This window comes from Heterodontus francisci, chromosome 8 (genome assembly GCF_036365525.1).
Source record: "Heterodontus francisci isolate sHetFra1 chromosome 8, sHetFra1.hap1, whole genome shotgun sequence".
Taxonomy (NCBI): domain Eukaryota; kingdom Metazoa; phylum Chordata; class Chondrichthyes; order Heterodontiformes; family Heterodontidae; genus Heterodontus; species Heterodontus francisci.
Window position 1 is genome coordinate 75879038 of NC_090378.1, and position 21925 is coordinate 75900962.

Genomic DNA, 21925 nt, shown 5'->3' on the forward strand with positions numbered 1-21925 from the left:
ACTTCCCCTCTGAACCTTCCATATTCAGCCTGGTTCTCCATTGTATTATCTATCTGACATCTGTCATAAACACATTTTTTCTTCATGTTACTCTCTACTTCTTTTGTCATCCAGGAGCTCTGGATTTGTTTGCCCTACCTTTCCCCTTCGAGGGAATATGCTTTGACTGTGCCTGAACTACCTCTTCTTTGAAGGTAGCTCATTGTTCAGCTACTGTTTTTCCTGCCAACCTTTGATACTAATTTATTCGGCCCAGATCCATTCTTACCCCATTGAAGTTGGCTTTCCCCCAGTTAATTGTTCTTTGTCCTTTCCCATAGCCAACCTAAATCTTGTGATACAATGATCATTATCCTCTAAATGTTCTCCTGACACCAGGAATAACACCCTAGAGCGCAGACAGGGCCTCGGTTTAACGTCTCATGTGAAAGACTGCACCTCCAGCAGTGCAGCACACTCAGTACTGCATTGGAGTGGCAGTCTAGATTTTTGTGCTCAAGTCCTGGAGTGGGACTTGAACCCACAACCTTCTGACTCAGGCGGGAGTGCTATCAACTGAGCCACAGCTGAAGTACGGTTCGTAGGCAGCTACAGTGCTTCAGTACCTTAATCAAGTGACCATCCTTTATATACAAACCATCTTATTCAATGGTGGGAACATTACAAACAAGTCTAATCCTGTCCTCAACCACTTCTAAAAGAGGTCACTACATAGCAGCCAGGAATCATGGCTGACCTTTTCAACTACTGCCCTGTACAGGTTAAAACAAAATGTAGACAATTATGAAAATTTAAGTAGCACGCAACACAACTTATCTTGCATGTTCAACAGTATTTAATGTAAGTTTAGCACCACACCAATGTTTGTAGATTTTTCCTTCAAGGACCATCCTTAAAAGGAAAACACTGTGCACAGAAGAACAAGTGATTAAACATAAACAGTTTTATTTAGAACATGGTTTCATTTATTGAAGGCAAAGCTGATTCCAGCAATTGCTGCACAAGTTCTTACACAAAAAAGACATGAACACAAAAGCTTAGAACAGAAACCATTTTTTCCAAGGGCCCTATAATCTTTCTTGCAGTGCTCCTGTTCCCCAGAAATATTACTATTCTGAACAGCATACATGCATGCAGGTTGTGAATTCATGCCCTGGTACTTCTGTTAACCTTCTGGGACTTGTCAGCTCAGTGAATAGACCTGGGGGTGCGAGGTGATTCAGTACCAGAGTAGTTGGAAAGTTAGGTGACCAGAGCAGAACAGTGGAATGTTTCAGTGGGTTGGCTGTGGAGCTGCACTTCAAAATTTGGTGGAGGGCACTGTTTAACTTTTAAAAAAAACACAGGGAGTGGGGGTTGTCTTAGTTATTTTCAATTTGTAAGTCTTTATTACTGTGAAGAGGTTGTTATATATCATTTTTCTCTCAAAAATAAACTGATTCCTTTCCTCCACTTCTTCCTAGTGTTGCACTTCTTACCAACCTGGCCTGAATTGTCCTAGCACCCATCTGAGCTCCATACTTTCCCCCACAAGCATGAGACATTGGCTTTGAACAGAACTCAGACAATGTAACTCTTCCATCCCCAAATAAGAACAGAAAGCATTGTGTTCCTGCACAGTTACATCAGCTTTTGCCATTAGAAATTCAATTGAAAGAGTTTCTACTGAAAGTACATTTTCATTACTGTGACTTAAAGAATGGCTTTAACAGGCATTTTCCATGAGTCTGCAAACAATACATTCAGATCTTTCCACAAAGCTCAAATAGGACAATTTTTTTTTTACATTCAAGAGCCTGAAACCTTTACTGATATGATGACCACAGTGCATGACCCATGCTTTTCATATTTCTTTTAAATTGTAAATGGGAGTAGCAGGTGGCCACAAGCAGCAACGAACACCCACAAGTACAAGTGGCCCACTTACTCACTCACACCTGCTTTGTGCCCCGTTTTGCTGAACCAGCAGCATTGCTGGACCCTTTTTCCACTTTGAAAGACGCTGCCAAATTGGGAATAAAAATTACCATCAGACAGAAGCCGACAAAAGCTGTTCTTATCTAGTAATTAAAAGAAGCCTGAACTAGAACTAAATAGATAAATTAACCCCTTTCAAGGTTGGTATGCTATAGTAAAATTTATAGCTACTGTTATAATCAAAAACCACTAATTTAAAATCTTTAGCAATTACTGCTTTTTTTGTTTTAAGCAGAGCTCTCTGCTGCACGTCTTATCACCATTTTAGCTAGGACTGCTACAGAACAGTATCACAAGTATTTAATATTGTAATTACTACTGCAGCTATTGATATTAACAACTAGTTTTTCCTTTTAAAAAATCTATTAACTAAAGGTGCAGTGATGTGAAGCTGTTTTCAAACACACAAAACCCTTGCCTGTCTGAAAAGTTGCCTTCATACAAATTCACTAACAGAATGCCTCCGCACATCCTTACGTAATAGGTTCGAGGAAAGCTGACGAATGGGCCAGTGTCACTACATTTAGAGATTACAAGCACACCTGTTCCTTAACAGAGCAGAAAATGATCACTCTCAAAAACCAAGATGATAGAGGATTTAAAAAACGCAACCACATCCTCACTAGCAGAGCATTCATTAGTTGATTCTCCTCGCTTTTTTTAAAAAAACAATACCACACTACTTCAGCCCACTTGGCTTTTCCTTCCCCATCTCATCTCCCTTCATTGCCCAACCATATTAGAGATGTATAAAATGGAGAAGAACATAGGAGATCTTTGAATGAGCAGAATCAAGTGTTTAGGAGATAACTGAGTGAGGCAGGTGATGGACCTTCCTCTGGAAGTGACAGGAAGCATGTAATGTTCTTGTTTCTGTTTTTTTCCTCAGCAGCAGCTTTGTGCACACGCAGCACTGGTGGAGTGCTTACGCCCTCTCAACAGCAAGAAAACACAGAGGAGAGAGGGCTGCCACCTGCAGGGGACCGTGGGCTGTAATGCAAACCCAACATGCCTTGAGTTGTGTAACCTGGATTCACCGGTCATGCCATTGTGCCTCTCAGTGTGGTGGGTTCAGTGTGCCAAGTCCTCGCTGTTGCTTCTGTTTCTGCTGCATTAGCAGCTGCTCCAGTGCAGAGGGTCCAGGATGCATCATTGAACTTGACCAGATTGACTGAAAAGAATGGAGGGTGGGGGAAGAAATAAAATTAAGAAATCTATTCATTATGGAATGTCAACAGTCTACAAAGAGAAATTCTTCAGAGTAAAGGCATATCAGTTTCAACACTGACAATGAGCACCCCTGCCCTAATTAGTAGAGCAAGTTTTTTTTCCCCCAAGACCGACCTCCAACTATGTAAATATATGATGTTCTACTGAAGTCACCTCTGCTGACTTGGCACAAAATTGGTAGGTTACTGTAGGACACTGGATAGGATTATCAGAATAATGCAAGAAATTCTTTGCATTCCAGAAAACATTAGCAAAGAGAAATTAAATGTATGAAGCCTTTTCTGTATTCAGTTTGCCCTCAGTGCAACAATATACTTTATTAATACATTCTTGGAATGTGGGAGTTGCCAACACTGCCTGTGTTTGATACAACTGAGTGGCTTGCTGGGCTACTTCAGAGGGCAACTAAGAGTCAACCATGCTGGTGTGTGACTGGAGTTACACATAGGTCAGTCTCAGCAAGAACACAAGAAATAGGAGCAGAAGTAAACCATATGGCCCATCAAGCCTGCTCTGCCATTCAATACGATCATGGCTGATCCTGGGCTTCAATTCCACTTTTCTGCCCACTCCCCATATCCCTCAATTCCCTACGAGACCAAAAATCTATCTATCTCAGCCTTGAATGTATTCAATGATGGAGCATCCACAACCCTCTGGGGTAGAGCATTCTAAAGATTCACAACCCTTTGAGCGTAATAACTTCTCATCTCAGTCCTGAATGATTGGCCCCTTATCCTGAGACTGTGCCCCCGTGTTTTAGAAGAGTAAGAGGCGACTTGATTGAAACATAAGATCCTGAGGGGTCTTGACAAGGTGGTTGTGGAAAGGATGTTTCCCCTTGTGGGAGAATCTTGAACTAGGGGATACTGTTTAAAAATAAGGGGTCGCCCATTTAAGACAGAGATGAGGAGAAATTTTTTCTGAGGGTGGCGAGTCTTTGGAATTCTCTTTCTCAAAAGACAGTGGAAGCAGAGTCTTTGGGGCGGCACAGTGGTTAGCACCGCAGCCTCACAGCTCCAGCGATCCGGGTTCAATTCTGGGTACTGCCTGTGTGGAGTTTGCAGGTTCTCCCTGTGTCTGCATGGGTTTCATCCGGGTGCTCCGGTTTCCTCCCACAGCCAAAAGACTTGCAGGTTGATAGGTAAATTGGCCATTATAAATTGCCCCTAGTATAGGTAGGTGGTAGGGGAATATAGGGACAGGTGAGGATGTGGTAGGATATGGGATTAGTGTAGGATTAGTATAAATGGGTGGTTAATGGTCGGCACAGACTCGGTGGGCCGAAGGGCCTGTTTCAGTGCTGTATCTCTAAATCAAATCATAAATCAAATATTTTTAAGGCAGAGATAGATAGGATTCGTGATAAGCAAGGGGGTGGAAGGTTATCGGGATAGGTGGAAATGTGGAGTAATCAATTCAGCTATGAACTTATTGAATGACGGAGCAGGCTCAAGTGGTCGAGTGGCCTACACCTGCTCCCAATTCGTATGTTCCAGATTCCCCGACCAGTGGAAACAATCTCTCAGCTTCTACCCTATCAAGCCCTTTCAGAATCTTGTATGTCTCAATTAGATCGCCTCTCATTCTTCTGAACTCCAGAGAATATAGGCCCAATTTACTCAGCCTATCACTGGACAACCCTTTCATCCTCGGGACCAATTTAGTAAATCTTCACAGCACTGCCTCCAGTGCAAGTATATCCTTTCTTAAAAGGGTTTCTTTTCATAAATAACATTAGTGAACATCTAGGGCAATCCAACAGCTACATTCTTTATTTCCAGGTTTTTTTTTTAAAAAACTGAATTGCAATTCTCAGGTTGTCACGGTGGGCTTTAAACACTCATTCTTTGGATTATTAGCTCGGGCCTCTACATTACTAGTCCAGTAACAACCTCTATGCTACCATATCCACATATTAATTTTGTGCTGTTTTAGGTTATCTTTAAACATAATTGCACTCAGTCATTAAGTGATCAAGCTATTAAAAGACTATTTTTTACCAGTGACTTTATTCCAGAAGGAATTAACATTTGTATTTACTTCGCACTTTTCATGTCCTCAGGACATGTTTCACAGCCAATGAGGTACTTTTTTTCATTAAAAAAAGAATTCTGGCCAATGTTGTAAATTAGGAAAATGAAGAAGCTAATTTGCACAGAGCAAAGTCCCATAAACAGCAAAGAGATAAATGGCCAGATAATCTGTTTTGGTGCTGTTGGTTGAGGGATAAATATTACCACCCTAATCCCCTTACAACTCCATTTTCTTCTGCATTTGTCCCTGGAAAAAACTCAACCACCTAGTGTTTGGCCTTCCATTTCCAATGATACTTCTATAGTTGTCAATTTGATCAATACTCCCTCATCTTTGATGTCCTTGACCCCAGCAAAATCTTTATTCTTTCCTATCCCAGGCATTCTCCCTGGTACGGTCGCCACCATTGCTCCCCTAAGTCCAAGGCGCACAGTGTAGTTAGCACAACTGATTTAGCCATCCTCCACCAGATCTAGCTGTACCATATCAGGCACCAACAGACCACATTCTCCTCTGCCAAACCCACCCAATATTTCAGGATCACCCCAATGAGCACTAATAGCCCCACAGTTTCTTCATAATCAACAATCTCCTTAAACCACTGCTCCCTCCACTCTCATCTCTAACAAATGTGAAATGATCATGAACTTTTGATATTAAGCCAGAGAACATTCATTCAGTTGCCTCTGCTGCTCCCCCACCTTTCCGTTTTCCACCAAGCTAAACTTTCCATCAGACATCATCTTGCCATGGTCCTAAACTTGTATCTTGCTCTAGTTTCTTTCCCATCTTCCCTCATTCCCTTCAGTTCATCCCACCACCAATGACCGATCTGACCTTGCTAGCTACACCCCCATCTAAAATTTCCCTTTGTCTCCAAAGTGTTTAAACATCTTGTTGCTTTCCAAATTTGTACCCATCTTTACTACAACTTCCAGTTTGAATTTCTCCAATCAAGTTTTTGAACCTGCCACATGATCACAATGGCCCAAATCAAAGTTATAAATGACTGCCTCTGTGATCGTGGTACATTATTCCTCCTCAACTGCTGCGCAACCTTTGACACAGTCGACTACACCATTCTCCTCCAATCCCTTACCCAGCTCAGTGGGACTTCCCTCGCTTGGTTCTGCTTTTACCTATCCAATTCTAGCCAGAGTATCGCTAACAAGGGCATCTCTTCCCACACCAGCACCTTTACCTCTGGAGTCTCCAGAATCTTTTCTTGCTACTCCTGTTCCTCATCTACATGCTGCCCCTTGGCGACATCAGCCACTGACATGGGATGAGCTTCCAAACATATGCTGATGACATGCAACTCTAGCTCTCCACTGCCTGTCTTGACTGCTCCACAGTCTCTGTGGTCAGAAGGCTTGACTGACAACCAGCCTGGGATGAACTGTGATTTCCTTCAGCTAAATATTAAGACTGAAGCAGTCATCTTTGGACCACAAAATCTGTACTCTTGGAACCAATTCCATCCCCTACCCCAGCCACTGTCTCGGGATGAGTCACACTATTTGTAATCTCTGCATCCTATTCAATCCTGAGCCGAGTTTTCAACTCCATATCCTCTCCATTAGAGATCGATTACTTTCACCCGTGTAATGTCACCCACTTCTGCCTCAGCCCATCTGCTGCTGAAACCCTCATCGATGCCTTTGTCATTCCAGACTCAACTAATGCATGTCTTGGGCAATAGTGCAAAACAGCAAGTTTGCATCCCATTTTATGGTCCGACTCTATCTTTTCCATTGAAGGCATACCCCATTGAGTTTTAAGGTCTGTTCTATGCTGGATTCGCTGATCTTAGATTTGGCTGCTATAACTGGCCTCAGCATCTCTATATTAGGGCAGATAAAAGAAAAAAAAACTTAATGAGCCAGGCCTTTGCTATAGTTGCTGTCCCGAATACAAGGGGGTAGTAGTCCTGCTTTAGCTATACAAAGCATTGGTTAGACCATATCTGGAGTACTGAGCACAATTCTGGGCACCACACCTTAGGAAGGATACACTGGCCTTGGAGCAAGTGCAGCATATATTTACTAGAATGATACCTGGACTCCAAGGGTTAAATTATAAGTAGAGTTTACAGACACAAACTAGGGTTGCGTTCCCTAGAATTTAAGGTTACGGGGTAACTTGATTGAACTTTTCAAGATATTAAGGGGAACAGAAAGAGTATTTAGGGAGAAACTATTTCCGCTGGTTAGAAAGTCTACGGCTGGGGGCAGAGTCTAAAAATTAGAGCCAGATCTTTCAGGAGTGAAGTTAGGAAACAGTTCTACACACAATGGGCAGCAAAAGTTTGTAACTCTCTTCCGCAAATGGTAACTGAAGTTAGATCAATTTTTAATTTTAAAGCTGAGATTGATAGGTTAAGGAATATGAGGTAAAGGCAGGTATATGGATTTAGGTGGCAGATCAGCCATGGTCCCACTGAATGGTAGAACAGACTTGAGGCGCTAAATGGCCTACGCCTGTTCCTATGTTCCAGCAACCCTATTGGATATATCTGGATAGGATCAGACTTGTCTGTTATGATCCCCATGATTGAACAAGGCCACCCAAACAAACTATCCAACATTAAATTTCAAGAATATACGGAATGTAGGAGGGGGATATTTGTGTCTGTGGAATCACAACCAAACACAAATCATCACCCTCAGACAGGAAAAGAAAATAGGAATTGGGTAAGGAGAGGGGGAAGGAAGGGATCTGGTGAGATATCATACCTTGAAACTGTCCATGAGCAATGTGGACGAGTCATCCAGTGTGGTGTCTGGGGCAGCCCACGTGTTGCTAGGAGTACTGCCCTGATGCCAAGTATTGTCTGACGAGGAAGATGCGGCGGGTAGATAGTCCAGGCCAAATCCACTCATTACTATTTTTTGTTCAGAAACAAAAAAAGACTAAATATACAATATCTTACGGAACAATTTTAATGCAAATTTTAGAAAGATTAAAGTACCAGAAGTGATGGACTGTTCTGATAATTGAAAATGTTTAATATTTGACTTGCATTAAGAATGGAGTAGCCACTAAAGGTGAAACACGAAGACAAAGAAATCATGCGAACGAAAAGGGCATTTCAACCAGCCTTCAAGTAAAATTATTCTTTTATGGATTCCCCTCCTTTTTACCTGCTGTGCTCCAACATTAATTATATTAACTGATGTCCCTGTAAGGAAGACTTCAATTTATATAGCACCTTGTCACATCATCAAGACATCGCAAAGCCCTTCATGCAATGGATTAATTTTTGAAGCACAATGACTATTGATGTTTAAGCAACCATGGCAGCCACTCTGCACCAGTTACATTCCACAAACAGGCAAAATGAATGACTAAATAATCTGGACATTGTTGGTGGTTGCAGGAAGAATGCTGTTCAGGACATTAGGAGAATTCTCTGTTCTTCAAATAGTGCTGAGTGATAGTTAACATCCAGATCAGCAATCAGATGGTGCTTCAGGGCAATCTCTCATTACAAAAACTAAAGCTTATATCAGGGTAATGGGAGATATTCAATTTTTAAATATTGCTGCAGTCAAGGAAAATAGATAACTTTTTCTTTTAAAGACACAATTTTATCGATAGTCTGTTTAAACATCAAGAATTCTGATCAATTTTTATATTCTTTTGCTTTCACTATTGGTTGATCTTAAAAAAAATTGTTTGATCTGTAGGGCATCCATTTTGAAGGAACTACTGAGCCTGACAATGCAAGAAACCCAAGATAACAATTCACCTTGCTTGAATGAGTTCATCATTTCAAACACATGCTCACACCATTGGGCTCAATAATTTGTGCAGGACAGTTCTCTGACTTCACAGTGTACCATTTAAAAAGAAACATACAGATGTTACAGGCAATGGAAATTGTTTATACATTTTACAAAAAAGATACAGGAATTCATTCCAAATAATATAGGAATCATTTTCTGTATAAAGCTAAACAACCTGTTAAACAGGCAAATATTTGAGGATGTTAGCTACTCTACCCGGCTTATCTGTACGTTTCATGTTCCAGCGGTCAGTTAGCCTCCTCTCACTGTTGTCAGGTGTTCCAATCGGTCCAAAGCCAGAGAATGAATTCTGGTTGTGAGTTGGAGGAGAACTTGGTAGGCTGCTGGGATTAGAGGAGTGAGGAGACTGGCTTGCTGGTGTTGAGTGATCTATTATTTGAAGCACATGTGAATAAAGAAAAAAAAAAAGTGAGGTTCCTTGTATCCAGATCTGCAATTGTTCAGTTAAGGTTGAAAAAAAAAGTCATCCCACCAATGTGGGCTGGTGGGATGGATATGAACCTAGGTCCCAGAGGTGGAACCCATTGCCAGGTTACCTGTGATTTCACTGGTGTTTGAGGTTTTAAACAAAGTGATTCCTGACAATACAGCGGTTTGCTGACGTCAGAGTGCGCCAAGATGCACACATGCGCAGCTCCATCTTGCCAGGATTAAGTGGCGCATGCGCGGGATGATGCCATCACACAGCGTCAATGGCATCGCGTATCTGTGCCTGGTCCATCCTCGCGCATGCGCGATAAAGCGACATCAGGTATCCTGCCCCCCATTCGGCTGCAGGAGGTGGCTGAATTGGAGACTTTGAGACTGGAGCTCGATCCCCGTCACTCGCTCCCGCCCCACTGGCCGCTCTCCCCCCTCAGCCGCTCCCCCCACACTCCCCTGGCCGATTGTTCCTTGTTTTGTGCCACCGCACTCTCTGGCCGCTCGCTCTCCGCTTCCCTACTCTCCTCCGCCAGCCGTTAGCTCTAGGCCGCGCCGCTTCCCTCCCCTCAGCCACTCGCTCCTATGCTGCCCCGTCTCCTATTGCGACCTGCCTTGCTTTGGGTGGCACACGGAGACTGATGCAACGTGGGAGCGAGTGGCCGAGAGGAGGGAAGCAGCATGGCTAGGAGCTAGCAGCGGGGTGTGGAAGGGTGGCGTGGAGCGACCCACCGACCGGAAAGCGGAGCGGTGCGAGCAGGGAACTATCGGCCAGGGGAGTGGGGGGCAGCGAGGTCTGGAGCCAATGGCCGGTGGGGGGGGATTGAGTTGCCAGGGGGGGTGGGGGGGGGGGGGGGGGAAGAGAAGAGTGGCCAGTGGGGGTAAGAGCTAGTAGCTGCGTTTAAGTGAAATCAGTCCTGGTCAGTCATATAAACGAATCACAATAACAAATTGGCAGCACATTTTATACTCTGCCCAATTTTCTTTTCCATCGATTGGGGTGCCAATTCACTATCTTCCAATCGAAATTCAAACCTAAAATTCCTTTTGTATTTAATAGGGTTACTGGAATATTAAATGAATCTGAGGATTACTGCTGGTATCCTATAACTACATAGCATATTTCTGGGCTACCTTCCAACTTAATGCAAGGTTAGCTTGCTAGAACGATCTAGCCATACGCATTTCTTGTGATAATTCAAGCAGCGCCATTTTAATCCTGGCAGCTGCCTGAACATCGCAGACAGTGATGTTCCAGTTGAAGGGCCTGCATTTGTGCATGTGCAAGTACAGCACCACCTAGTGGTTGCGTTGTCAGCAAATGCAGCTGGTTTGAAATACATGATCTTTTTTAATGAAAAGATGCAAGTCAGCGCCCTTAATTATTTTACGATATGGGTGATCACCTGAGCCATTACTGCTGAGACAAAAATAAAACAAAATTCCCTCTATTCCTGCAGTCCAACCTGTTGTGAACAACTTATTGTACAAAATAGTTTAATAAACTTGGTGTTATTTCCTTGACTAAAATGTTTGTAAAATAGCTGAGAAGATGCCAATAAAAGTCGAGGTACATTTGTATCCATTCATACTGAAAAATAAAGTTACTGAAAACAGAACTTAATGCACAGCTTATCAAAATCATGAGGAACATTTTCAGTGGTGGAATGTCTCATTATAAACAGTGTTCATAGTTAGTAAAGATTGCACATAGAAGCACTAACCTGAGCTGGCAGGAAGAGATGGGGACCAAGGGTTTCCATCGAATAGTGAGTAACAGGAAGCCTCATGGAATGCTTGTGGTGGTGCATTCTCCGATTTCCCACTTGGTGCTAGATTCTTGCCGTAAACCTCACTGAAAATGCTGTTATTATGAGAGTTCTCCTGAAAGTAACAGGAAGGATGTAATAAGACACTTTGAAATTACATGTTGATAGAAGTACATTTAAGTAAAAATATTATTCCAATGGTATGTTTTGTAATTAGGTCTCTGGCAAGAGCTATGTGGTAGCATTACAGATTTTATCTATTGTGGGTTCCAGGCATTTGACTAGGGGTTTCCCCAAGGTGGCAGAGGAAGATTTTGGAGCAGGTGAGTGAGGTAACAGCCATCTGCTTTTACAGCCATTTCATTCAAAGTGGTCAGATAACTTTGACTTCCAAAAATCACAAAATCCACTGGATAAGTTCTTATTTATGACATCTTGTAATGTGATTCTAATTTGGGTTTTCTCCCAACACTTTCAGCTGTATTTATAACAAAGCAGCATCTTTCATTGCTGACAAGAATTCACTAGAAACGAACACCTTTATTTTTGGTTTGAATCAGTTAATGTGCCACAGGGTTAATAAGTATCCTTTTTTAAAGGCATATAACTCAGCTGTGACCATATGGGTTGCCCAACAGAAATGCAAATACTGAAGGTGCAAACACTTATCAATAGCTTCTGTCACTCCTTAGGACTTTCCAAAGTACTTCACAGCTAATGAATAATTTTTAGGTGCTGTCACTTGTTTTGTAGGTAAACTCAGTAGTTAATGTGAACAGCAAAGTCTCAAATTCAGCAAATGAGAAAACGACTAGCTAAGCTTTTTGATTGTGTCGATTGAGGGATGAACGCTAGTCAGGACACAAGGACAACATACCATCGATTGGGAAGATAATGCCGCAGGGTCTTTTATATTCACCTAAATTAGGCATTGGTTTGACATTTTATGCGAATGGCACCTCCCAACAATGCAGTAATCCCTTAAGTATCAGCCCAGATTACATGCTTAAATCTTGGGAGTACAGCTTGAACTTTCTGACCCAGAAGCAAGTGCATTAATAACTGAGCTAAGTTAACATTACCAAAGCAATTAAAATAAAACCAAGTGTATTACGATCCTGTCGGGATTTTTTCAGGAAGAATGCGGTGTGCCTTTAAGGCTGTAAAAGGAGCCGCACTGCTTTAAGAACCAGCCTCGGGAGTTAGAGAAAGTGCATTCTGGTTGCCATTGGATACAACCATATGGAGAGGGAACCAACCAGCTTCAAAGAATGCATCCTGGTTACCCGGTAAAAGCCAGAGAACAAGAACTGGATATTCCATGTTGCAATTATCTTTTGAACTGGCTCATAGCGGAAACAGACAGACAGCTGTGTGTTAGCACCTGAAAGGAGTGCTCTCGGACCATTTAAACTGAAGGAAGAGAATTTAATCTGTTTATTTATTATTCTCTCAAAATTTTAAAAAGTCAAGCCAAAACACAGATCTCTGATAATTTAAACTGAAGGAAGGAAAGTTAGACTGTGACAATCTTTAATCCCTCAAAAATTCGAAAGCCAAATTGATTAAAAAATGTTTGCAAGTTGTTAATTATTGAAATTTATCACTGGAGAAGGAAAGCAACAATTTCGACTTCTGGATTAGACTACAGATTTTTCTACTGTTGAAGAACCTTTTTCCCCATCGGACGGCTGTGAGGACTTCATGCAACCTTGGACTGCTCCACAATCAGCAGGAGCGTTAATCTCCAAGGACTCTAATTTTTTCTATCATAAATGTTGTTCATATCTTTGTAGTGTTTAAGAATTTAGTTTTTCCTAATTAAACAGTTAATTTGTTGATTTAAAGACACCTGGTTTGGTTAGCCTCATTCAGGGGTTAATAGACGGTACAATTTAGAAGAACAGTACAGCACAGGAACTGGCCATTCGGCCCTCCAAGCCTGCGCCGATCTTGATGCCTGCCTAAACTAAAACCTTCTGCACTTCCGGGGTCCGTATCCCTCTATTCCCATCCTATTCATGTATTTGTCAAGATGCCTCTTAAACGTCGCTATCGTACCGGCTTCCACCACCTCCCCCGGTAGCAAGTTCCAGGCACTCACCACCCTCTGTGTAAAGAACTTGCCTCGCACATCCCCTCTAAACTTTGCCCCTCACACCTTAAACCTATGCCCCCGAGTAACTGACTCTTCCACCCTGGGAAAAATTTTCTGACTATCCACTCTGTCCATGCCGCTCACAACTTTGTAAACCTCTATCATGTCGCCCCTCCACCTCCGTCATTCCAGTGAAAACAATCCGAGTTTTTCCAACCTCTCCTCATAGCTAATGCCCTCCAGACCAGGCAACATTCTGGTAAACATCTTCTGTACCCTCTCCAAAGCCTCAAAGTCCTTCTGGTAGTGTGGCGACCAAAATTGCACGCAATATTCTAAGTGTGGCCTAACTAAAGTTCTGTACAGCTGCAGCATGACTTGCCAATTTTTATACTCTATGCCCCGACCGATGAAGGCAAGCATGTCGTATGCCTTCTTGACTACCTTATCCACCTGCGTTGCCACTTTGTGACCTGTGGACCTGTACGCCCAGATCTCTCTGCCTGTCAATACTCCTAAGGGTTCTGCCATTTACTGTACACCTCCCACCTGCATTAGACCTTCCAAAATGCATTAACTCACATTTGTCCGGATTAAACTCCATCTGCCATTTCTCCGCCCAAGTCTCCAACCGATCTATATCCTGCTGTATCCTCCGACAATCCTCATCACTATCCGCAACTCCACCAACCTTTGTGTCATCCGCAAACTTACTAATCAGACCAGCTACATTTACCTCCAAATCATTTATATATACTACAAACAGCAAAGGTCCCAGCACTGATCCCTGCGCAACAGCACTAGTCACATCCCTCCATTCAGAAAAGCACCCTTCCACTGCTACCCTCTGTCTTCTATGACTGAGCCAGTTCTGTATCCATCTTGCCAGCTCACCTCTGATCCCGTGTGACTTCACCTTTTGTACCAGTCTGCCATGAGGGACCTTGTCAAAGGCTTTACTGAAGTCCATATAAATAACATCCACTGCCCTTCCTTCATCAATCATCTTCGTCACTTCCTCAAAAAACTCAATCAAATTAGTGAGACACGACGTCCCCTTCACAAAACCATGCTGCCTCTCGCTAATAAGTTCGTTTGTTTCCAAATGGGAGTAAATCCTGTCCCGAAGAATCCTCTCTAATAATTTCCCTACCACTGATGTAAGGCTCACCGGCCTATAATTTCCTGGATTATCCTTGCTACCCTTCTTAAACAAAGGAACATCGGCTATTCTCCAGTCCTCTGGGACCTCACCTGTAGCCAATGAGAATGCAAAGATTTCTGTCAAGGCCCCAGCAATTTCTTCCCTTGCCTCCCTCAGTATTCTGGGGTAGATCCCATCGGGCCCTGGGGACTTATCTACCTTAATGCTTTGCAAGACACCCAACACCACCTTCTTTTTGATAATGAGATGACTGAGACTATCTGCACTCCCTTTCCTGGGCTCATCATCCACCAAGTCCTTCTCTTTGGTGAATACTGATGCAAAGTACTCATTTAGTACCTCGCCCATTTCCTCTGGCTCCACACATAGATTCCCTTCTCTGTCCTTGAGTGGGCCAACCCTTTCCCCAGTTACCCTCTTGCTCTTTATATATGTATAAAAAGCCTTGGGATTTTCCTTAATCCGGTTTGCCAATGACTTTTCATGACCCCTTTTAGCCCTCCTAACTCCTTGCTTAAGTTCCTTCCTACTGTCTTTGTATTCCTCAAGGGATTCGTCTGTTCCTCGCCTTCCAGCCCTTACAAATGCTTCCTTTTTCTTTTTGACTAGGCTCACAATATCCCGCGTTATCCAAGGTTCCCGAAACTTGCCAGACTTATCCTTCTTCCTCGCAGGAACGTGCTGGTCCTGGATTCTAATCAGCTGACGTTTGAAAGACTCCCACATGTCAGATGTTGATTTACCCTCAAACAGCCGCCCCCAATCTAAATTCTTCAGTTCCTGCCTAATATTGTTATAATTAGCCTTCCCCCAATTTAGCACCTTCACCCGAGGACTACTCTTATCCTTATCCACAAGTACCTTAAAACTTATGGAATTATGGTCACTGTTCCCAAAATGCTCCCCTACTGAAACTTCGACCACCTGGCCGGGCTCATTCCCCAATACCAGGTCCAGTACGGCCCCATCCCTAGTTGGACTATCTACATATTGTTTCAAGCAGCCCTCCTGGATGCTCCTTACAAATTCTGCCCCATCCAAGCCCCTAGCACTAGGTGAGTCCCAGTCAATATAGGGGAAGTTAAAATCACCCACCACTACAACCCTGTTACCTTTACATCTTTCCAAAATCTGCCCACATATCTGCTCCTCTACCTCCCACTGGCTGTTGGGAGGCCTGTAGAAAACCCCCAACATCGTGACTACAGCCTTCCTATTCCTGAGCTCCACCCATATTGCCTCGCTGCACGACCCCTCCGAGGTGTCTTCCCGCAGTACAGCTGTGATATTCTCCTTAACCAGTAATGCAACTCCCCCACCCCTTTTACATCCCCCTCTATCCCGCCTGAAGCTTCTAAATCCTGGAACATTTAGCTGCCAATCCTGTCCTTCCCTCAACCAAGTCTCTGTAATAGCATCATCATAGTTCCAAGTACTAATCCAAGCTCTAAGTTCATCTGCCTTACCTGTCATACTTCTTGCATTGAAACAAATGCACTTCAGACCACCAGTCCCGCTGTGCTCCACAACATCTCCCTGCCTGCTCTTCCTCTTGGTCTTACTGGCCTTATCTACTAGTTCCCCCTCATTTATTTAACTTGCTGTCCTACTGCTCTGGTTCCCACCCCCCTGCCACACTAGTTTAAACCCTCCCGAGTGACGCTAGCAAACCTCGCAGCCAGGATATTTGTGCCCCTCAGTTTAGATGCAACCCATCCCTCTTGTACAGGTCCCATCTGTCCCTGAAGAGATCCCAATGGTCCAAATATCTGAAACCCTCCCTTCTACACCAGCTGTTCGGCCACGTGTTTAGCTGCACTATCTTCCTATTTCTAGCCTCACTGGCACGTGGCACAGGGAGTAATCCCGAGATTACAACCCTAGAGGTCCTGTCTTTTAACTTTCTACCAAACTTACTAAACTCCCCCTGCAGGACCTCGTTACTCTTCCTGCCTATGTCATTGGTACCAATGTGTACCACAACCTCTGGCTGTTCACCCTTCCCCTTCAGAATGCCCCCTGTCCGTTCAGAGACATCCTTGACCCTGGCACCAGGGAGGCAACATACCATCCTGGAGTCTCTTTCACGTCCACAGAAGCGCCTATCTGTGCCCCTGACTATAGAGTCCCCTACAACTATTGCTCTTCTGCGCTTTGTCCCTCCCTGCTGAACAACAGTGCCAGACGTGGTGCCACTGCTCTGGCTGCTGCTGTTTTCCCGATACGCCACCCCCTCCAATAGTATCCAAAACGGTATACTTGTTAGAGAGGGGGATAGCCACAGGGGATTCCTGCACTGACTGCCTGCCCCTTCTAGCGGTCACCCATCTATCTGCCTGCACCTTGGGTGTAACCACTTCTTTAAAACTCCTGTCTATGACGCTTTCTGCCACCTGCATGCTCCTAAATGCATCCAGTTGCCGCTCCAACCGATCCATGCGGTCCGTGAGGAGCTGCAACTGGGTACACACTTCCTACAGATGTAGTTGTCCGGAACACTGGAAGCGTCACGGACCTCCCACATCTTACAGGTGAAGCACTTCACCCCTCTAACTGACATTTCTGGCACTAATTAATAAATTAATTAAAAATAAATAACTTATTAAATCCTTACTAAATTGTTATAATTAACTATATGGTCCCTAGTGCTGGATTCCTACTATAAATATTAAATGCTAACTAAATACAGTAATCTCCTGTGACCTGATCGGCTGGTAGGGAATTTTTTTTTAAACTGAATTTGAAAATAAAACATTGATAAAAATTGATTAAAACCCTAATTAACTAATTAATAAGGACAGTAACTAAACTTAGCTGGGTCTTTCTTTAATTTGGAAAGTTTAAAATGATATGTTAGGCGATCTGTGGGATGGGATTGAATTAACAGTGCGTTTCTCCCACCACAATCAGAATCATATATTTTGATTGGGGGCTTTGACTGGAGCGGTTGTTCATAACAAGTGGAAATGGCTATAATATCTTAAGAACATTTCTTCCTTACCTAAAAGATTTTCATAGCCTTCATAATATAACTTGGGTGACTCAATTTCCATGTCAGCCCACAGAGGCCAAGTGCCAAGAGCATGAACTAAAACCAGAAACTGAACTTGAACACTGAACAAAGGATGTTGAGGAAAGTCTGCAGTGTACATCTCAGACAAAAGTCATCTGAATGAACAGCTGCCAGATAAATTGCATCTTCATTCCATAGAATCATTCCGGAGGTACACAGGAAACAGGAAAAAAGGAGGCAGAGAATTTGCCTTAGTTTACTCAGCTTTTTAACCTTAGATCCAAAGCAGAACCTGGTGACTGTATGCAGTAACTTGCAGAACCAATACTATAATATCTGAATGATTTCATTAACATATCTCAAATAATAAAACTAAAAATATAATTAAATGTACTAATGTTGCCCTTTATATGCTCCAATTGTTAGAATTCATCAATAGTATTAAAAATATAGTTATATAAATATAACCACAATGAAAATAGAACTTAAAAAGCATTTGTTAATTTCTGGAAATGAGTTTTGATTTTGGTAAACAAACCTGATTGAGTGAAAATGGTGGCAAAGACAACAAGGAGGAAGAGGTAATCAGCTCAGAAGGCCTCTCAAGTCGAGATCTGTTTGGCATCTACGTGAAACAAATCAAAAAGGAAGTCATTTAAATACATTACAAATTAAAGGCAGTGAAAAGTCTGCCATTTCTGCTGCTCCTTATTAATTTACTACAATGTTTATATAATGAAATGAATGAACAGTCACATCAAACCTCTACTATTTGCTGACATTTTCACAAGCCCGTACATGCAGGCATCTAGAAAACAACTAACAGATCGGATGAAGCTGGATTTTTTAAAAATTCATACATGGGATGTCAGCATTGCTAGTAAGGCCAGCATTTATTGTTCATCCCTAATTGCCCTTGAGGAGGTGGTGACGATCAGCCTTCATGAACTGCTGCAGTGCATGTGGGGTAGGTACACTCACTGTGCTGTCATGGAGGGAGTTTCAGGTTTTTGACCCAGTGACAGTGAAGGAATGGCGATACAGTTGCAAGTCAGAATGGTGTGTGGCTTGGAGGGGAACATGCAAGTGGTGTTCCCAGGCATCTGCTGCCCTTGTCCTTCTAGGTGGTAGAAGTTGCGGTTTGGAAGGTGCTGTCAAAGGAGGCTTGGCGAGGTGCCGTAATGCATCTTGCAGATGGTACACACTGCTGCCACTGTGCACCGGAGGTACAGGGAGTGAATGTTTAAGGTGATGGATGGGGTGCCAATCAAGTGACTGCTTTGTCCTGGATGGTGTCAAGCTTCTGAGTGTTGTTGGAGCTGTACTCATCCAGACAAGTGGACAGTAATCCATCACACTCCTGACTTGTAGATGGTGGACAGGCTTTGGGGAGGTCAGGAGGTGACTTAATTGTTGCAGAATTCCCAGCCTCTGTAAGCACAGTATTTATATGGCTGGTCCAGTTAAGTTTCTGGTCAATGGTAACCTCCAGGATGGTGGTGGTGGGGGATTCAGTGATAGCAATGCCGTTGAACATCAAGGGCAGATGGTTAGATTCTCTCTTGTTGGAAATGGTCATCGTCTGGCACTTGTGTGGTGCAAGCGTTATCTGCCACTTATCAGCTCAAGCCAATGTTGCTGAGACCTTGCTGTATGCAGGCACGGACTTCTTCCGTTTTTGAGAAGTTGCAAATGGCACTGAACATTGCAATCATCCGCGAACATCCCTACTTCTGACCTTATGATGGACAGAAGGTCATTGATAAAGCAGTTGAAGATGGCTGGGCCTAGGACAGTACCCTGAGAAACTCCTGCAGCAATGTCCTGGGACTGAGATGATTGGTTGTGGTTGTTGGAGATTGTCATCTTTTGTGTTCGGTATGACTCCCACCAGTGGAGAGTTTTCCCTGATTCTCATTGACTTCAATTTTGCTAGGACTCCTTGATGTCAAGGGCAGTTACTCTCACCTCACACATGCCCATTACGAATAGGTAAAACAGCATAATGCAATACTGTTATCAAAGAAACCAAAAAAAAGTGGTGGCATCAAGAGGTTATAGGGTTTACTAATAGTCAACCAGTTGGATATGTAACTGAGGCTTCCTGCCCCCATACAAGTTTCCCACATATAAAAAGGTCACTGTACACACCAGTCTATGTAGTATTGCACAACACTGATATGTACTAGCGAAATCATTTAAAGATTTGGTTTGCAGGCTGAAAAGGTTCAAATTAACCCAAGTTTGTTGAATTCTTTACACTTCTATGATGACCCGGTTGCCCTAATGGGAGGAATGGCTTTTGTAGCTATACCCTTGCTGGATGCACAATAGGTGCAAGAAACAGGTTTAAAAAAAAAGTTGCTTTGCTAGCACCCTTTCTACTCTCCATCCCCTTCAAGGAATTCAACATTTTGCAGGTCAGTTTGAGGACCTATGGCTTGAGTATTCACACCACCAAGTGTACCTTGTACACTTCCACCTCTGTATTCTGGCAGTTATTCACGTGAATAGCAGAGAACAAAAGTATGAGCATACAAAACAAGATTTCAGTAGCAAAAGCTTGATTATCTCCATAATACACCAGAGTAGACTTTTTTCATATATAGGCTGCCTTTCTTAACTTTAAAACATCTGCTTATTTGATGTGGAAGCCAAGAAACACAAAAATATGCTAAGTGGCTAAGCTGACTCTAAGCCTATAAACAAATCCCACATACAAATTATACACCATCACATCCATGACAATCTCTCCTATAATTCTACTAAAGCAACCCAAAAAACAAACTTGTTTAAATTGTAAAAAAGTAATTATCGATCTGAAACGTAAACTGTTTCTCTCCAGATGCTGCCTGACCTGGGTATTTCCAACGTTTTCTGTTTTTATTTCCAATTTCCTGCATGCACAGTATTTTGCTTTTGTATCAACTTAAAACAAGTTTAACTATACAGAAAGATACCACTGATTGCATACAGCAGTGACTACACTTCAAAAGCAGTTTGTTGGCTGTACAGTGCTTTAGAAAGTCCTGAGATCCTTTAAGGTGCTATATAAATGCAAGTTCTTTATTTTATATCTTACAATTACAGGGATCAGATCAGCATGCTTAACAAGGCATAAAGCAACATATGTAGAAAGTATTCTTTAAAAATTCTTCAATTCCTACAGTTGGCTGCATTAAGAGATGCAATCAAAAATCACAATCTGTAACTGCTGTTACAATCTCTGAACTTTACATACTATGATGTTACTATGCTGAGCCCCAAAAAACTTATTAAAATATACTTCCTTTGTCTGGAAAGCAGTCTTTGACATATGAACTTTCTTATTTAAGTGCTGCACTGAAGTTTGTGCAGACGAGCAATTAAGCCCTTACACATTACTATTAATGATGCTGAGTTTTCACAAAGACATGAATTCATGGGGACCAATGTGGGGGTGGGGGTGGTTGTCAAGTGGTGGCTGGCTGCAGTTTGATAGTGACATGGGGGTAGGGGAGGTGAGACGAAATAGTGACAGTAGCATTTTCTTGTGACATGGATTCACTGGTGTAACCCAAGTGAACCTAGCAATAATAAAGGTACCCCGGACCGTAATGTGAGCGGCTAGGGGTGCAGTGTGCTCATCTCCCTTCTCTTCCTTGGACGATTCAGAGGGGAATGTGGAAGATCTGAGCTCTTCACCTTCTGCCTCCTACAGCTCTTGGTCTCGTTGTTGTGCACTGTTGTGCAGGGCACAGCAAACCATAACCATTCTGGAGACAATGGCTGGTGTGTACTGAAGGCAGCCTCCAGAACTGTCCGGGCACCTACATCGTATCTTCAGCATGCTGGTGGCCTGTTTAATCACACGACTGGTGGTGATATGGCATTCATTGTAACATTGTTGGGCTTCAGTGATCAAGTTTCTGACAAGTGTTATAAGCCAAGTTTGCAGTTGGTATCCCATATGTTTGCTTCCAGATGCAGAGAGATCAGGAAGTTTGGACTGCTGCAGGATGAAAGCATCATGTCAGCTGCCTGGGAATCTTGCACACATCTGGCATAAATATCTTTTTGTCATTGCACATCAGCTCCACATTGACAGAGTGGAGGTCCGTGCGGCTAATACTTCTGGTAATTCCGGGGGTGCCCAGATTGACACTTTTGTGCAGTCTGTGGCACTTTGCACCTGTGGGGTGCCAGCAATAGCTGGAAAGCCAAGCATCCACTTATTCTGACTGGTATCAGATGCAAAGTTGACATAATTGCCAGCCCTGGCAAACATCCAGTCACCTGCCTTATGCATTTGTGCTGACTGGGAGATCCTGGATCTGTCTGCGGCAGAGCTCTGGAAGGATCCAGAGGCAAAGGTTGAGGGCTCTAGTGATTTTGACAGCCATTACTAACATGTGACCACCATGTCCA

At 43.0% G+C, this 21925-nt stretch overlaps 1 protein-coding gene across 2 annotated transcripts in view; it reads right to left on the reverse strand.

The window, feature by feature from the left end:
• Positions 1-942: 942 nt before the first annotated feature.
• Positions 943-21925, reverse strand: part of smg7 (SMG7 nonsense mediated mRNA decay factor) — a 170676-nt gene continuing 149693 nt past the window's right edge. For both annotated transcript variants that reach the window (XM_068037396.1, XM_068037395.1), the window contains exons 19-23: positions 18057-18143; positions 11198-11357; positions 9249-9422; positions 7980-8128; positions 943-3148 (exon numbers count right to left, since the gene is read on the reverse strand). In XM_068037396.1, the coding sequence (XP_067893497.1) occupies positions 3035-3148; positions 7980-8128; positions 9249-9422; positions 11198-11357; positions 18057-18143 (684 nt within the window). In that variant the 3' untranslated portion in view covers positions 943-3034. The remainder of the gene's footprint in view (positions 3149-7979; positions 8129-9248; positions 9423-11197; positions 11358-18056; positions 18144-21925) is intronic.